At 36.5% G+C, this 14445-nt stretch overlaps 1 protein-coding gene across 3 annotated transcripts in view; it reads right to left on the reverse strand.

The window, feature by feature from the left end:
* Positions 1 to 241: 241 nt before the first annotated feature.
* The window catches only part of erlin2 (ER lipid raft associated 2), a 28203-nt gene continuing 13999 nt past the window's right edge, over positions 242 to 14445 (reverse strand). For all 3 annotated transcript variants that reach the window (XM_055199660.2, XM_055199663.2, XM_055199659.2), the window contains 8 exons: positions 10892 to 10953; positions 10592 to 10717; positions 7713 to 7786; positions 6371 to 6429; positions 6081 to 6172; positions 5877 to 5966; positions 831 to 910; positions 242 to 745 (listed from right to left, as the gene is read on the reverse strand). In XM_055199660.2, coding sequence (XP_055055635.1) covers positions 566 to 745; positions 831 to 910; positions 5877 to 5966; positions 6081 to 6172; positions 6371 to 6429; positions 7713 to 7786; positions 10592 to 10717; positions 10892 to 10953 — 763 coding nt within the window. In that variant the 3' untranslated portion in view covers positions 242 to 565. The remainder of the gene's footprint in view (positions 746 to 830; positions 911 to 5876; positions 5967 to 6080; positions 6173 to 6370; positions 6430 to 7712; positions 7787 to 10591; positions 10718 to 10891; positions 10954 to 14445) is intronic.

Genomic DNA, 14445 nt, shown 5'->3' on the forward strand with positions numbered 1-14445 from the left:
CAAACGCCAAGTGTCAGTGTAAAACCCCTGTTGGCAGATGTTGGATCAAGTAAATGGGACTTTAGTATGTTGGGGTTTGTTGGACTTGGTTGTTGTTGGACCAGTGTGAATTGGCCTTAGGAGACTAGAAAAATAATATAACGCCAAAAGCTCCCAAACATCTTAGTAAAGCATATTTTTGAATGAAAACGGATTCATTTTATAAATTCAATATATACTAAAACATGCACAAATCTTCATCTCTAAGAATACAACACCTTTTATTCAATGGCTTCTGTACACTATACTCAGATTCAAATAAACGACCTAATGCCTTTTGTTCTGTACAAAAGAAAAACGTACTGTAATATAATTATATAATTTTAACTCCAAGTCACCGGAGCATACCTAACACCTGTTTAAATACAGATGTATTCTTTTTACCCAACTGATACCATGTTAGTTATACTGAAGTGGGCTCATAGCATTCAGCTGGACAGTTCAGTATAATGCCTGGCAATTAGAGCTGTGTGTTTAGTCTTAGTCTCTGTGCTACAAACTAGGTCTCTCTCTTAAGTGTATCTCATCATTCTAAGTCCAGTTTCCCCTCTGAGAAAGCATTAAAGGCTTTGGAGGCAACTTTGGAGGAGCTTCCCGGTCCCGCGTCCATAAACATGTGAGGGATCTCGTTTCCGAAATAAATTTTACTATTAGTTGCTATAGCCTTAAATTTCATCAGCTGGAGATATTCAGGGGTGAGCGTCAGCTGTGAAAAGACAAAAAGTATAAGTGTGTTAAATGTAGTTATTCATAGAACAGAATATATAGGGTATCATTTTACTGACGCATACCTTATTGGCCTCAGCTGATCTCTGTGCAGTGTAAAACTCTGCGTCTGCTTTTGCCTTCTGTCTAGCGAGAAAAGCACTGTCTGTGACATCAGAGATGGAGACGGATGAAGAGAGAAAACAAATGAGAGAGCAAAATTAATGCCACTAAACCAGCAACATTCATCTTTTTTAGAGCAGGAGTTCAATATTTCTGCTGTATAGGGTTTCCCAGAAGCTCTCATTCAGTGGTGATGAACGATTCGTCATTGTAAATTTACAGTCAATCCTATTTTACACTCATGACAGAATATATTCAAACGGTTCATTCTGACAGATTAATGATAATCTCATTCAACAGTGTTTCTTCCTCTACGTTTCTCTACAAGACATCCCTAATTTTGCACACACAGCCACATTTCTGTTTAATATACAGTAAAGTAAATATCTTTGTTGTTCTCCTCTCAGATGTCACAATTTTACTACTAGCATTCAAAACCCAGCCAAAATTACCAATAGTATAGAGTACACTGTGAGAAGAAATAGTAAAAAATTGTCCCAATCTGTCACTGGGGCAGTACACTCTTAAAACGAATGTGTTAAATTAACACATCTTGTGACTAGTTAAGGACAACACATATAGTGTGTTGTCCTTAATTTAACACATTCCTGTGTTATTTTTTGGAACAACACACTTTGTGTTGTTTTAACACATCTTATGTTGTCCCTTTTATTTATATGAACTCTAAATCAGCACGAAATGACACATAATGTGTTAAAAACAACACATAATGTGTTAACACAAAGCAATGTGTTAAAATTAAAAGTTTAGATTTTTTTCTCACAGCGGACATGCCTCCACGATGACAACTTTAGACCCTCCACGACTTCCAAGTGGGACAACCCGCAAAATTGCAGGGCGCTCAAACACTTACCTTCCTCACTCCACATGCTTCAAAATAACATAATTTGGTATAATGACATCATAAACGTTACACAAATGAGTTTCTAAATCGCTTTCACTTTCATTCTGCACAAAAGAAAATGAACAGAGAAATGAAGAACAGATGTTGTTTTGTGGAAGTGAAATTGTTATTCAACCTCTTAAGGTTTTGGCTTTATTTGGTCCAAAAAGACTTTGTCGCTGTAATGGCCTGTTTTCTTTATATAATCATATGCAGTGTCTGCTCATTGGGACATTTTATAGTCCCAAAGATCATACATTTTATCCTTACCAACCTAACAAGGTCTCAGGCTGCACTCACACTTGGCTTTGATTTCGTAGATTTTCCCGCAAATTGCCTCGTGTGTGAAATGCAAGCCGGATTATCGGAACATTCAATCTTAGGATCACTCTCTTGTAACATTGCTGTCAGATCAATATCAATATTTTTGTGTGAGCCAAGGCAGAAACCGTGCCGTAAAGGCATTTTATGGTGAAGCATAGTTTTTGCTATTTGGCCAGGGGAGCTTATAGCAAATGAGCAGCAGAAAGTTTGCATGCAAAGATATTAAAACAAAGTAAAAATGGCTGTGAATTAGAGTAATACAGAGACCAGGGAGATACATGGTATGACCGCATATGACGTAACTTTACTGCCTGCTTAGTGGAAATTTACACAGTGCAATTGTTTGTATAAGACACAGTAATTATGCCACATTTGTCTCTATGAGACTGTGGGAAAGTACTGCAAATTTCTGGCAGTATGACTAAACAAAATCCCGTAATGCTGAATCGGATACCTGAACAAATACAAAGCTGGCGCATTAAGTCTTTCTACAAAAATCCATCTCGTTTAGGGAAATTGTTATATTTCGTTTGATTTTTTAAACACAACCACAGCCAAACCTTTCAAATTTAAAGGCCCTTCAGAGATTTCTCAAAAGAACTCTGTTCATGTCTGAACATATGGCATAATTTCAAAACACTGTGGTGTCTGGAGTACTTCAGTCTGCTGGCTTAGGATCATCTTTTCCCAAAACTATCCAATGTAATTATTTTTAAAGCTAAAAAACAGATGGCAAGACATACAGTAGCGACACTTACCCAGACAATGTATGAATAGTAAACAATTCTACTTAATTAACACATTGATACATAGAGAATTTTACTACCGGTCAGTTTCTCCTCTTATTCACCTGTGCACTGGATGCTTTCCTATCATTATATAATAGTGCAATCTTCAGGTTATCACTGATAAAACGAAAAATGTGGTTTAATTTTGCGAGCATGTGAAAGTTGTGCAAGATCATTTGTATCAATTGTTCTGAAATATCTAACCCTTACACAAATTGTTGAATAAAATCGTTTGTTTTGTTCTCTTTGCTCACAAAATTGTGCTCGTCGCTTCATAATATTATTATTGAATTACTGATGGACCTTTTTGGCAATGTCTTTCATTTATTTCTGGGAAAAAGAATTGTGAAACTAAATGAAGTCAATGGGACTGAGTTTTCAAGCCTCCTGGTTTTCATCAAAATATTTAAAATGTGTTCTGAAGACCACCAGAGGACTTGGTTTATGATAAAATTATCATTTTGGGGTGAACTATCCCTTCAGTACTATTAAAGGGCAGAGGGCACATTTTCCCCATGGCAAGAAGTGAATGTGGGAAACTTTCTTGTGGAAAACAATTTAGTATTGGATAGTGTGAGCCTGATGTCATCCTCCGCCGGGACTTGGTAAATAACCGCGAGTTCTCTGTGCCCACTAAGGAGACGCGCCCCCTTGCTGAGAACCACTGCCATATTGAATTAGCCAATTCAAGGGCTGTGACGGATCACAAAACTCACAGTTCGGTTCACATAATGGTTTTTAAGGCATGGATCGAATCATTTTTCGGATCAGCAAAAAAGGGGTGGAAAAATTCTAATAACAAATAAAGAAATGACAAACATTTAGGTATGCACCGATAGGATTTTTTTTGGCCAATACCGATATTAAACACTTGTGTACAATGCTACACAGTTGGTCTATTAGCTAGTTTATTTCTGCATTAAATTATTTTTACTGAACAAGGATTGGATCTAATTAACATTCGACTGACCATATAAATATTGCTACTTCAAAAAAAGTTGGACTTCTTTTCCCCCACTAAAGTGCAGTTTGTTACTTTTATTGTCCAAGACATTTGAGCCAGCTCAACAAAGGTATTCTGTCGATGCTTAAGTATAGTGCACACCAGAACATTAAATCATTTTAATTGAACAATAGACATGCAACTCATTGCCTTTATGTGGTTAATTAATAAATAATCGGTATCCGCCTTTCTCGTGCTATTGCCGATATGCCGATGGTTTCAAATTGATCAAAAATAGGCCGATAAATATCGGCAGCCGATACATCGTTGCATCACTACAAACATTTATATAAAAAAAACAAAGTTGCACATTAAGTAATGTCTAAAATTAGCAGGTACAGAAATCGAATTAAATGAAAAATAACACTGTCTTTACTGTACATATTAAATATTGTTATTATTATTTTTTTAGAGCCACATAAGTGATTTTCTCTTTGTCATTTCACCGCATGTGCATACAGAAATCTGCTCACTTTAGCACCTTTTTGTGGTTAAATGGTTTTAAATCACTTGAATGTTAACATTTGCAAGCCTTAGAAATACGTGCAAATGATAAACTTTCCCTATTTAAATTTGCATATTAATCCGCGAATCGCATGCGAGCCGAACCGCGGGTGCGATCCTTCACAGCACTAGTCAATTTGTGAAATTTGATAAGTCCTGAATCCCTAAAAATTATTTTATGGGGCATTTTTGCATTTAATTAACAAACAGTATTATAAGTAGAGGACAGAAAAGTACAGGGTGCAGACAGAGGAACAGGACCGGCAAAGGACAGGGACTCGAAATTGGGTAGCCAAAAAGCGGGTCTGCGCTACGTGTCGGGCTACACCAACTTTGCCCACACCAGCAGTTTAGTTTGCAGCACTTCGACCTCAGCACGCATCATCACTCCCCCTCTCACTGAGTTTGACCAAGAGGGGAGAGTTTACAGGAGTTTTGATATTACTGCGCCAGAGGTCGAAGTGCTGCAAATTAATGGTACTTTTCCATTGCATAGAACCCCAGCTTACTTTTGTGAGCTTTTACAGTGGGTGCAGTACGTAGTACCCTATAGTTTTTTTAGTACCAGCTTGGTCGGGGTACCAAGCAACCCGAGCTGATACCAAAACGTGACGCAAAAACACTGTAGATTGGTCTGAGAGAATCGTCACTACCAAAGTCATCGCTATAAAAGAAAAGCTTTACCTTCATGCTTGTTTGTGCTCTCTCAAGCAAACATGTTGTCATGTGCTCTGCTATAAGTTCCAAAACTCCCTTTTGGCGATGAAAAACCACAGGTTGAAATTCAGGAACACCAATTTTTTTCCAGACTTACAGTTTGTGGCGGCACATTCGCGATGCGCACTTCCGCATATATGCTTAAAATGCAACTTAAAAGCAAAAAAGGTTTAAAAGAGCATATTTTTAATTTTTCTTGTCAAAAATGACAATCGTTTCGCTAGATAAGACCCTAATGCCTCGTTTGGAATCGTTTATAGACCTTTGAAACTCCATTAAAAAAAACTGTTAAGTGTTGAGTTAAGTATGAAATGTTGTGCTCTATTAAAGTCCATTAAAATGAGAAAAATCCTGCAATGTTTTCCTCAAAATACATAATTTCTTCTCGACTGAACAAAGAAAGACATTAACATTTTGGATGACATGGTGGTGAGTAAATAATCTGGATTTTTCTTTTAAGAAAATGGAATATTCCTTTAACTTCGACCTAGAGATTCCGATTTACACAACTGTCATGAGTTTTCATTTATAGCTATTGTTAAATCTTTTTATTTAATTTTAGCTTATCAGTCTTTTATTGTCTACCTGTTTAGCACTGTAATAGCATGTGTATGTTACACTTATATACTTTTATCATTTATGGTGTGCAACAAGTATCCAAATCCCCAGAGACAGTTTTGCTCTACATTTCTCAGTTTTCTCTCAGAATTGAGGAACTAAAGTGAAGAACACTGCAGTCTAGTTTCTCTGAGTCCAATGAAAAACCTACCTTCAATTTCTGATATTTTTTTCTCAGTTTCTTTTTCCATAACTTTCTGTCCAAACTTTATTTCAGACACCTGAGCCACCTTCTCTGCCTCTGCACATGTAAGATAAGGACGGAATGACAAACGTTAATTTTTATGTGAGCAGTGACCTCATCAGAATCCAAACAAACTCATGGGGCTTAATATTAAAAATTAGGTTTGTTTACCTATGACCGCCTTTTTCCTCTCGGTCTCTGCCTCTTTCTCTACCACCTTCTGTGTCTGAGCCGCAACGAGTAACTTTGTTCTCTCGCCCTCCCTAAAAGACACAAGAACGCAACAGAGAGAAAGATACGGATGAATTACTTTTAATGAATAATGTTCGATCAGTAAGCACTGCCAAAATATTCTTTACTAAACCGTAACGCAATGTTTAGATATTGATCAAATAGTCAGGTTGTAAATTAAACAGATCATTATAAAAGCTGTAACAGGTCATAGCAAGTTGCAAACTCACATTAGTTCATAGTTCCTGCGAATGCTTTCTGGGATGTTTGGTTTGGTAACACGAACCGCCTGGTTATAAGAGAGGAAATGAGAAATAAAGGAAAAAATAATAAACTATAAATAAAGAGAAAGGATGTTTAACCTCCCAAGACCCGAGCTTCACGTCAAGAGGTCATGGATGGCGTATCGAAACTAATGTGGAGAAAGAGGACCGTTCCGACTTTGTTGTATGTGGAATGATACTTATTAATGTCTTTGTGTCAGGTTATTGTTTAAAATGGTCCGCAAATGTGTGTTTCATATATGTAACACGTGACCTTATCAAGTTGTGGTTTAAAAGTGCATATTTGGTATTTTTCTAGCCAAAAATCACAATCGTTTCGCTGGATAAGACCCATAACCCTTTTTGAGATTGCTTCGTGTCCTTTGAAACTGCATTAAAACTTATAAGTGTTGGGGTCCATTAAAGACCATTAAACTGAAAAAAATCCTAGAATGTTTTCCTCAAAAAACATAATTTCTTCTTGACTAAACAAAGAAAGACATCAACATTTTGGATGACATGGTGGTGAGTAAATTATCTGGATATTTAAAAAAAAAAGGGCTAATCCTTTAAAGCTAATGTAGCCAGAACAAGCTTCCCAGCAAGGGCTTGTTATACAACAATGTCTGATGTGCGGAGTTAAGCTACTATTAAAGCACTATCAGTATTTTTTGCCTGAACCCTCAAGGGCAAAATCAAGTAGCAGGAAACATGAACACACATAGTAAGTGAACTGAATACAAGTACTAAGTGGATCTGACCAAATGCTACTTAGGGACCAAAACATTTCCAGCTTGAACAAAGAACACGAGTCTGAATCAGGTTATTAATGATCTAATAAATGAATGAATGAATGATAGAGTAGTGGTTAACAGTAATGATGGAGAGCAATATGTATAATGTTAAAATGACACACCCAAAATGTTCTGATCACAGGCTACAGCTTGCTCAGATGATTATGGGATGTTTCACAAGAATGTTTTAGGGTCTATGCACAAGTCTTTTCAAACTCTGCTCTTGCACCGAGGGATTTGATGAGAATCTAAAGCTTGCCAAACCAAAGCTAAATAAAGCATGAGAAATCATAAACAAATGCACAATACACATTCCAATATCTTATGGTAGGTCAGTAAATGTTTCTCAAACATAATGATAATGAGTTATGAGATCACTGTTATTTCTAGTCGACCATTTAGCTCAGCCCTGACCTACAGGCAAAAGAGGAAATGCTATTTACAGAATAAAATTCCATTTAATGTCAGGGGAAAAAGAGAGAATCATGTTAGAATCTTTGCTGAATCACTCGCACCTGAATAATGAGTCCAGGAGCCATGTTGGTGAGATCCTCCTGCAGCGTGAGCTTTAAATTCTCATCTATTTGATCTAAAAACCATAAAAAAACAAAAAAGAGGACAGTTTATCAATGGCATGTGTACACAATACACGCCAGCTTCAAATTCACAGCAGCTGAGAAGCTACAGTGCCAACTGTGCAAAATCAAGCACTTTAACCTAAAGGGTAACACTAGAGGGAAGCAAAAACATTGCATTTATGGATTAAACTTTTTCTGCCATTTTCCACTTTGGAGGTAGGGAAGGGTACCTGTCCCCAATCGCCCCAACAAAATGGTAATCAAGAAGGCTTTAAGTTTAACTGTTGGAATTTATTTATTCACATCATAAACACTTTCAATAGAGAAAATAAACATGCGGATGATTTATCACTTTGCATAAAATAAGACTTTGTTTCCAAAGTAAATAATAATAATGCAACTGTTTGACAAAAGTCATCATACAGTACTTTCTTTTCTGGCTTTTTAGTTGATTAGGTCCACTGTCTGTCTTGTTTTTCTCTTCTTGTGCCAAATCTCCAGTTTCCTTTTCATAAACTTATCCATTGTTAACTTTTATACTTTTTATAAATTATATATTATTAAAGTTAGGCTTATTTTAAAGAGATAGTGCACCCAAAAATGAAAATTCTGTCATCATTTATTCATTCTCATGTTGTTCTAAACTTGAACTATGAATTTCTTTTTTCTGATGAACACAAAAGAAGATATTTTGAGAAATGATGGTAAACACACAGCTTCCATTGACTTCCATAGTAGGAATAAAAAATATGATGGAATTTAATGGGCAACATCAACTGTGTGCTTACCATCATTTATCAAAGTATTTTCTTAATCATTTATAACAATACTTCCAAAATATTGTTTTCCTACTATGGAAGTCAATGGTCACCTACCTCTGTGTGTTTACCATCATCTCTCAAAATATGAGGAGTTTGGTTCCAAAACGCGATAAACGCCAATTTTGAAAAAAAATTAGTTACTGCCAAAATCAGTATTATATCAGGTCAGTATTAAATAAAATAATTAAATAATTAAAGTAAATAATTAATTTTACGCAAAATCCAATATCCGCCGTGTTATCCTGTCATCTTTTTTCCCAAAATGTGATAAACGCCACTCCTCCTTTTTTTCAGAACGCAATAAATCCACTCCACAAATTACAGCGCACCATTCACACAATGAAAACAAACAATGGCGGCGCGTTGAGTACACGGAGTCCTAGTTTTCCTCATCTACTTTGTACTTCGTGATCAACAAACAAAACAAAATAATACTTTAAATGGCATTGATAAACCTGTGGTTGTTTTCTGTGCCGGGAAAGATTGTCATCAACATCTAATAATTTACGCGAAGCACTCGGGAGACTGGTGCTTATCTCCCGACAGCATCAAGTTTCTCATGCTAACACATTGACCCCAGGGGATCTTATGAATAACTTTACATTATTTTACTCAAAGTCAACGAAAATCGAGCAGGACCAAAACATTTTACAGCTAATCGCTGTGAAAAATGCTAAGCAACGGCGTCAAGTATAACCGCTGCAATGACAGCGATCTTAATATGACAAAGTAAGTGTTTTGATTAATGCCATTAATGATTATTTTTTGTCAGTGAATATCACTGTTTAATATAACATGGCAAAGATGAATGCACATTTATACATTGATTGAATAGATTTATAGCATTTTGAAAAAAAAAAACGTCATGGATTTATTGCATTTTGTGGAAAAAATAATTCGTTTTTATAATAAATCTTTGAAAATCAAGTTATGGATTTGAATTTTTTATGTTTTATAACATAAAAAAATAGGAAAAAGCTATGGGAAAGTTTGTAACAGAAAATAGTGGTTTTCATCTTGTCACTTTCTTGGTATAGAAAACACGTTTCTACCGAAATTTGTCAAAATGGATTTATTGCGTTTTGGAACCAAACTCTTCATATCTTCTTTTGTGTTCATCAGGAAAAGAAATGAATACAGGTTTAGAACAACATGAGGATGAGTAAATGACAACACAATTTTCATTTTAGGGTGAACTATCCCTTTAAAAGTTGTCATTTTGAGTGTATGGTCAATGAATAAAGGAATTATTAGAGATTGGCACAAAAATGACCCAATTTCCTCATGTTTGTCAAACCGCATACTTTGAGAAACACTGATGAATAACAGAAGATGTATATTAATTACTCTAAAAAGTATTATACCTAATATATAAGCTTTGTCTGATTCAGAGCCCACAGAAAATATTCTAGTAGTAAACAACTTGTTTACATATTGTGTCTTGTTACTTTTCAGTTAGTAAAAAATCCTAAAAAAAACAGAGGGGTTTATCTGTGAGCAGGGCATAAATAACTAATCATATAAAATATATTTTGACAGCATTTATGGTCATGCTAATTTCAATTTGAAAAATTAGGGATGCGATTACAGAAATGTACTTAAAGGGATAGTTCACCCAAAAATGAAATTTCTGTTCTAATTTATTCACCCTTATGTTGTTACAAACCCGTTTTTGGACCCTATTTACTTCCATAGTATTCTTTTTTCCTACCAGGGATACACGGGCGGTTTTTCACTTTGCGTCGTGCCTAACAACACCCCTTAGCTGTTATAAAATGCACTGGTAACCCACTGCTTATAGGGGCTTATTGCTTTATTATTCCTGAAAAAATTTCTCTCTCTCTATCTTTTCTTAATAAAAGTTAACTATATGGACAAAAACCTTGCGTCAGCAGTAAGGGTTTTACTCTAACACAACAAAATCTTAACAAGAGGTAACAAATCATCCAACGCAGTAAAAATCCCTGCATCAGGACATTAAAGCACAATTCTTACCAAATAAACCTATGTAGACCTCTTGAAGTGAGTGAACGCTACAAAACTGATTCAACTCATGGTGAACTTTGTTGAAAATCAGGGCTTTGTCGTAGTCAGCAGTGAAGTTTCTCACAATGCCATACACTGCAGCAGGGAAAAAGATAAAAAGGAGATGAATGGAGGGGATCAAGTAAACTAACAAGTACATTAACAGTCAGGGCTGTCATTTAAATTTACAGAGCCACTGACTAAACTGTGCCAAAAAGTTAATGACTGGATTATTCATCAATCGAACATATAAGAGCAAAAACCTATTACCTGCTGATGGAACAAGAAAGTTCACAACCTCAATGCGATCAAAGTAGATCATTACACCCCCACTGAAAGCCAAAAAAGATTACTGTAAGTCATAAATTACTAAGAATGAATCTTAATCTTTCTTTTGTCTCCATGACTTCATTTCCAGCATTAACAGCCTGAAAATATATAATGAACTTTTGCAGATTGCATTTATTTATACGTTTATCTATGGCTGTGTCTGAAACTTAGGCAGCTGACTTGTTGCCTCGCTGCCTCATGAGGCAATGACTTCGGAGGCATGAAGGCAGCTCAGAGAAACGCTTTCGGACACACTTCAAAGGCAGCGTGTTTAAAATATATACAGAGAGCGCCTTTGTGATAACTAATCCCATATTGGAAAACTACAATACTAATTTCCTGCTAGAAATGCAATTAAAATGTGTAAAAAGTGAAACAATAACATTATTTACACTAAATTTGGGCTCCAGTCGCTTTCTTGGCCACCATTTTATTTTTTCGAAACTCGACCAAGCTCAACCAATCACATGTCCCATGCGCCCAAGTCAATTCGGACATGCCTTGATGCCTTTCTGCCTTGGAAAGCTGCCGCAGAAGGCAGCAATTTAGAGTTTTCGGACGCAGCCTATAAGTACATGTTTTAACACATTTATCGGTTATTGTGCAATTCATGATTCATACAGTAATTGCTTAAAACGCCAATAATCTGCATGCTGGTATTTGAGAATTAGTGATTCTGTAGGGGGTCACACACCGGATGCACGGCTCAGTGCCGCGTTGCGTCTAGGACAACTCTGAGTTATTGCAGGACCGGAAGCGCACATTAAATAGCGCAAGCTTAGACAGATAGCGTCTACTTCAAAATGCTAAATATACGTTAGCAGCCAATGTTAATCGTTCATGATTTATCGTTAATGTTATTTAATATTAAACTATGTGGCACTGGTGCCAGTGGCGCTCTGTGGCACGACAGGGATTTGAGCAACTTCCTGAGTCGTAGCTGGGCGCCGTGGACAGGTGCCACCTGTCGGCGCTGGTGTGCGTACACTCATTGAAAACAATGCGTTCAATTTTTTTAGAACGGTCCGGTGTGCGACCCCCTTGACTTTCATTTAATTTTTTTTATCAATATTCACTCACCAGCCACTTTATTAGGTACACATGTTTAATTGCTTGTTAACACATATTGTTAATCAGCCAATCACATAGCAGCAATTCAGTCCATTTAGGCATAGACGCGGTGAAGACGACTTGCTTAAGTTCAAACCAAGCTTTAGAATGGGAAAAAATGTCCTCTATTGAAATGTGTGGAGGTTTGGACCCAGAAACAGTATTCCTTACGTCATCACTTATCAACCGGATAGGCAGACTTGTTTGAGATGATAGAAAGGCAACAGTAACTCAAATAACCGCTTGTTACAACCACTCTGTACACAAAAAAGTGTGCAGAATGTCATCTGTGAACGCACAACATGTCGAACCTTAAAGCAGATGGGCTACAGCAGTGGAAGGCCACACTGGGTGCAACTCCTGTCACCCAAGAACTCGAAACTGAGGCTAGAATTCACACAGCCTCACCACAATTAGACAATAAAAGATTGAGAAAACATTGGCTGGATCCATCCTGCCTTGTGTCGACGTTTCAGGCTGGTAGTGGTGGTGTGATGGTGTGGGGATATTTTCTTGGGACACCTTCGGCCCCTGTGTACCAGTGGAGCATCATTTAAATGCCATGGCCTTTTTGCGTATTGTTGCTGACCATCTCTATCCCTTTATGACCACAGTGTACCCATCTTCTGATGTCTACTTCCAGCACCATGTCACAAAGTTCAAATCATCTTAAACTGGTTTAATGGCCCCACAGTCACCAAATCTCAATTCAACAGAGCACCTTTTGGAACGTGGTGTAATGGCAGATTCGCATCATGGATTTGCATTTGCAGCTGACAAATCTGCAGCAACTGCGCCACAAAGAATTAAGGCAGTTCTGAATGTAAAAGAGGTCCAACCCGGTACTAGCAAGGTGTACCTAATAAAGTGACCGGTGAGGGTACTGTATATGCCAGGTGCAGAGGTGGAAAGTAACGAATTACATTTACTCACGTTACTGTAATTGAGTAGTTTTTTTGTGTACTTTTACTTTTACTTAAGTATGTTTTATTTAAAGTATTGTACTTCGCTACATTTTAAATCATATCCGTTACTGAGTAAAAAAATATTTTAAAAAAGCAGGGTGATAAAGACGCGCAACGGATGTAAATGGGCGGGGTCCGGGGGAACGCGCAAAAGAACCATGGAGACGGACGAGACAGGCGCGCGCTAATGCAGACCCGCCTTAGTTCAAATCTTATGATAGAAACCCCTGGTCATATTTAAGCGACCACTTTCCACTGACGCGAAGCGAGTGTTTCATTCCTATGAAAGGTAGGATTCATGCTTTGGGTACGAAATTGCCGACTGGATTTTTACCGCTCATTTGCACAACGAGTTTTAATACCATCTGCATTATCTTCCGAGGTCTAGCAGCTTCGCGTCAAGTCAAACACAACTTAAGAACGTCCTCGAGAATGTGCAGGTCATTAGACATTGGAGAGAGAGAGAGAGAGAGAGAGAGAGAGAGAGAGAGAGAGAGAGAGAGAGAGAGAGAATAAAGGTCTGATATCAGGTACCCAGGTCAGGGAAGTAAAAGAAAAGAAACGTGTCAAAAGTATGACATGGCACTCATCTTATTATATGCTCATTTAAACTATATATAGTTTAATAAAATAATGTATGTTACCAGCAATACATCAATTACAACCTTACTATAGTGATTGTATTTACACGCTGCTGACCATTTTCAAAAGTGCATAACTCACATGTAAAAATCATTAAACAATTCCATAAATGTTTCTTACTTTAAAAAAGCTTTTTTATTATTAACTTTTTGTTATTGCACTTTAATTGTAAAGATGTTCCTACAATTAAAAACAACTAGTTTGAGATTAATATTCCCTTGTCGTTTTTTAACTATACTAGAATCCTCCCCCTCTCCCCGCTGTAAAAAAGTAACTTTTACTCTGAGTTAAAATGACTTAATTTTTACTTTTACTTGAATAGATTTTTAGACCAGTAACTTTACTTTTACTTAAGTAGAATATTATTAAAGTAACTTTACTTTTCCATGAGTACAATATTTTATTACTCTTTCCACCTCTGGCCAGGTGTAAAAATGCATAAATCTAGACCACAGAATGGTGAGTTCCAACATGTGACTGCATCATAGCGAAATAGCAAATTTTAAAAATCAAACAATTTCATCTGCAAATCGGTTTAGAAAATGGCTGATACTGATAATCAGTGTTGGGGGTAACACATTACAAGTAACGTGCATTACGTAATAACATTACTTTTATGAAGTAACATGTAAAGTACACATTACTTTTTAAATGTACGGATTAATATTTGAGTTACTTTTTACTTTTTTTTTTTAAAGTAATGCTAGTTACTTTTCAGTTTAATTAATTAGATAAAAATTTACTGATTTAAACTGAGCGTAGTGCACGTAGAATTAC

The sequence above is a fragment of the Misgurnus anguillicaudatus genome, chromosome 22 (genome assembly GCF_027580225.2).
Source record: "Misgurnus anguillicaudatus chromosome 22, ASM2758022v2, whole genome shotgun sequence".
In the NCBI taxonomy this organism is placed as follows: Eukaryota; Metazoa; Chordata; class Actinopteri; order Cypriniformes; family Cobitidae; genus Misgurnus; species Misgurnus anguillicaudatus.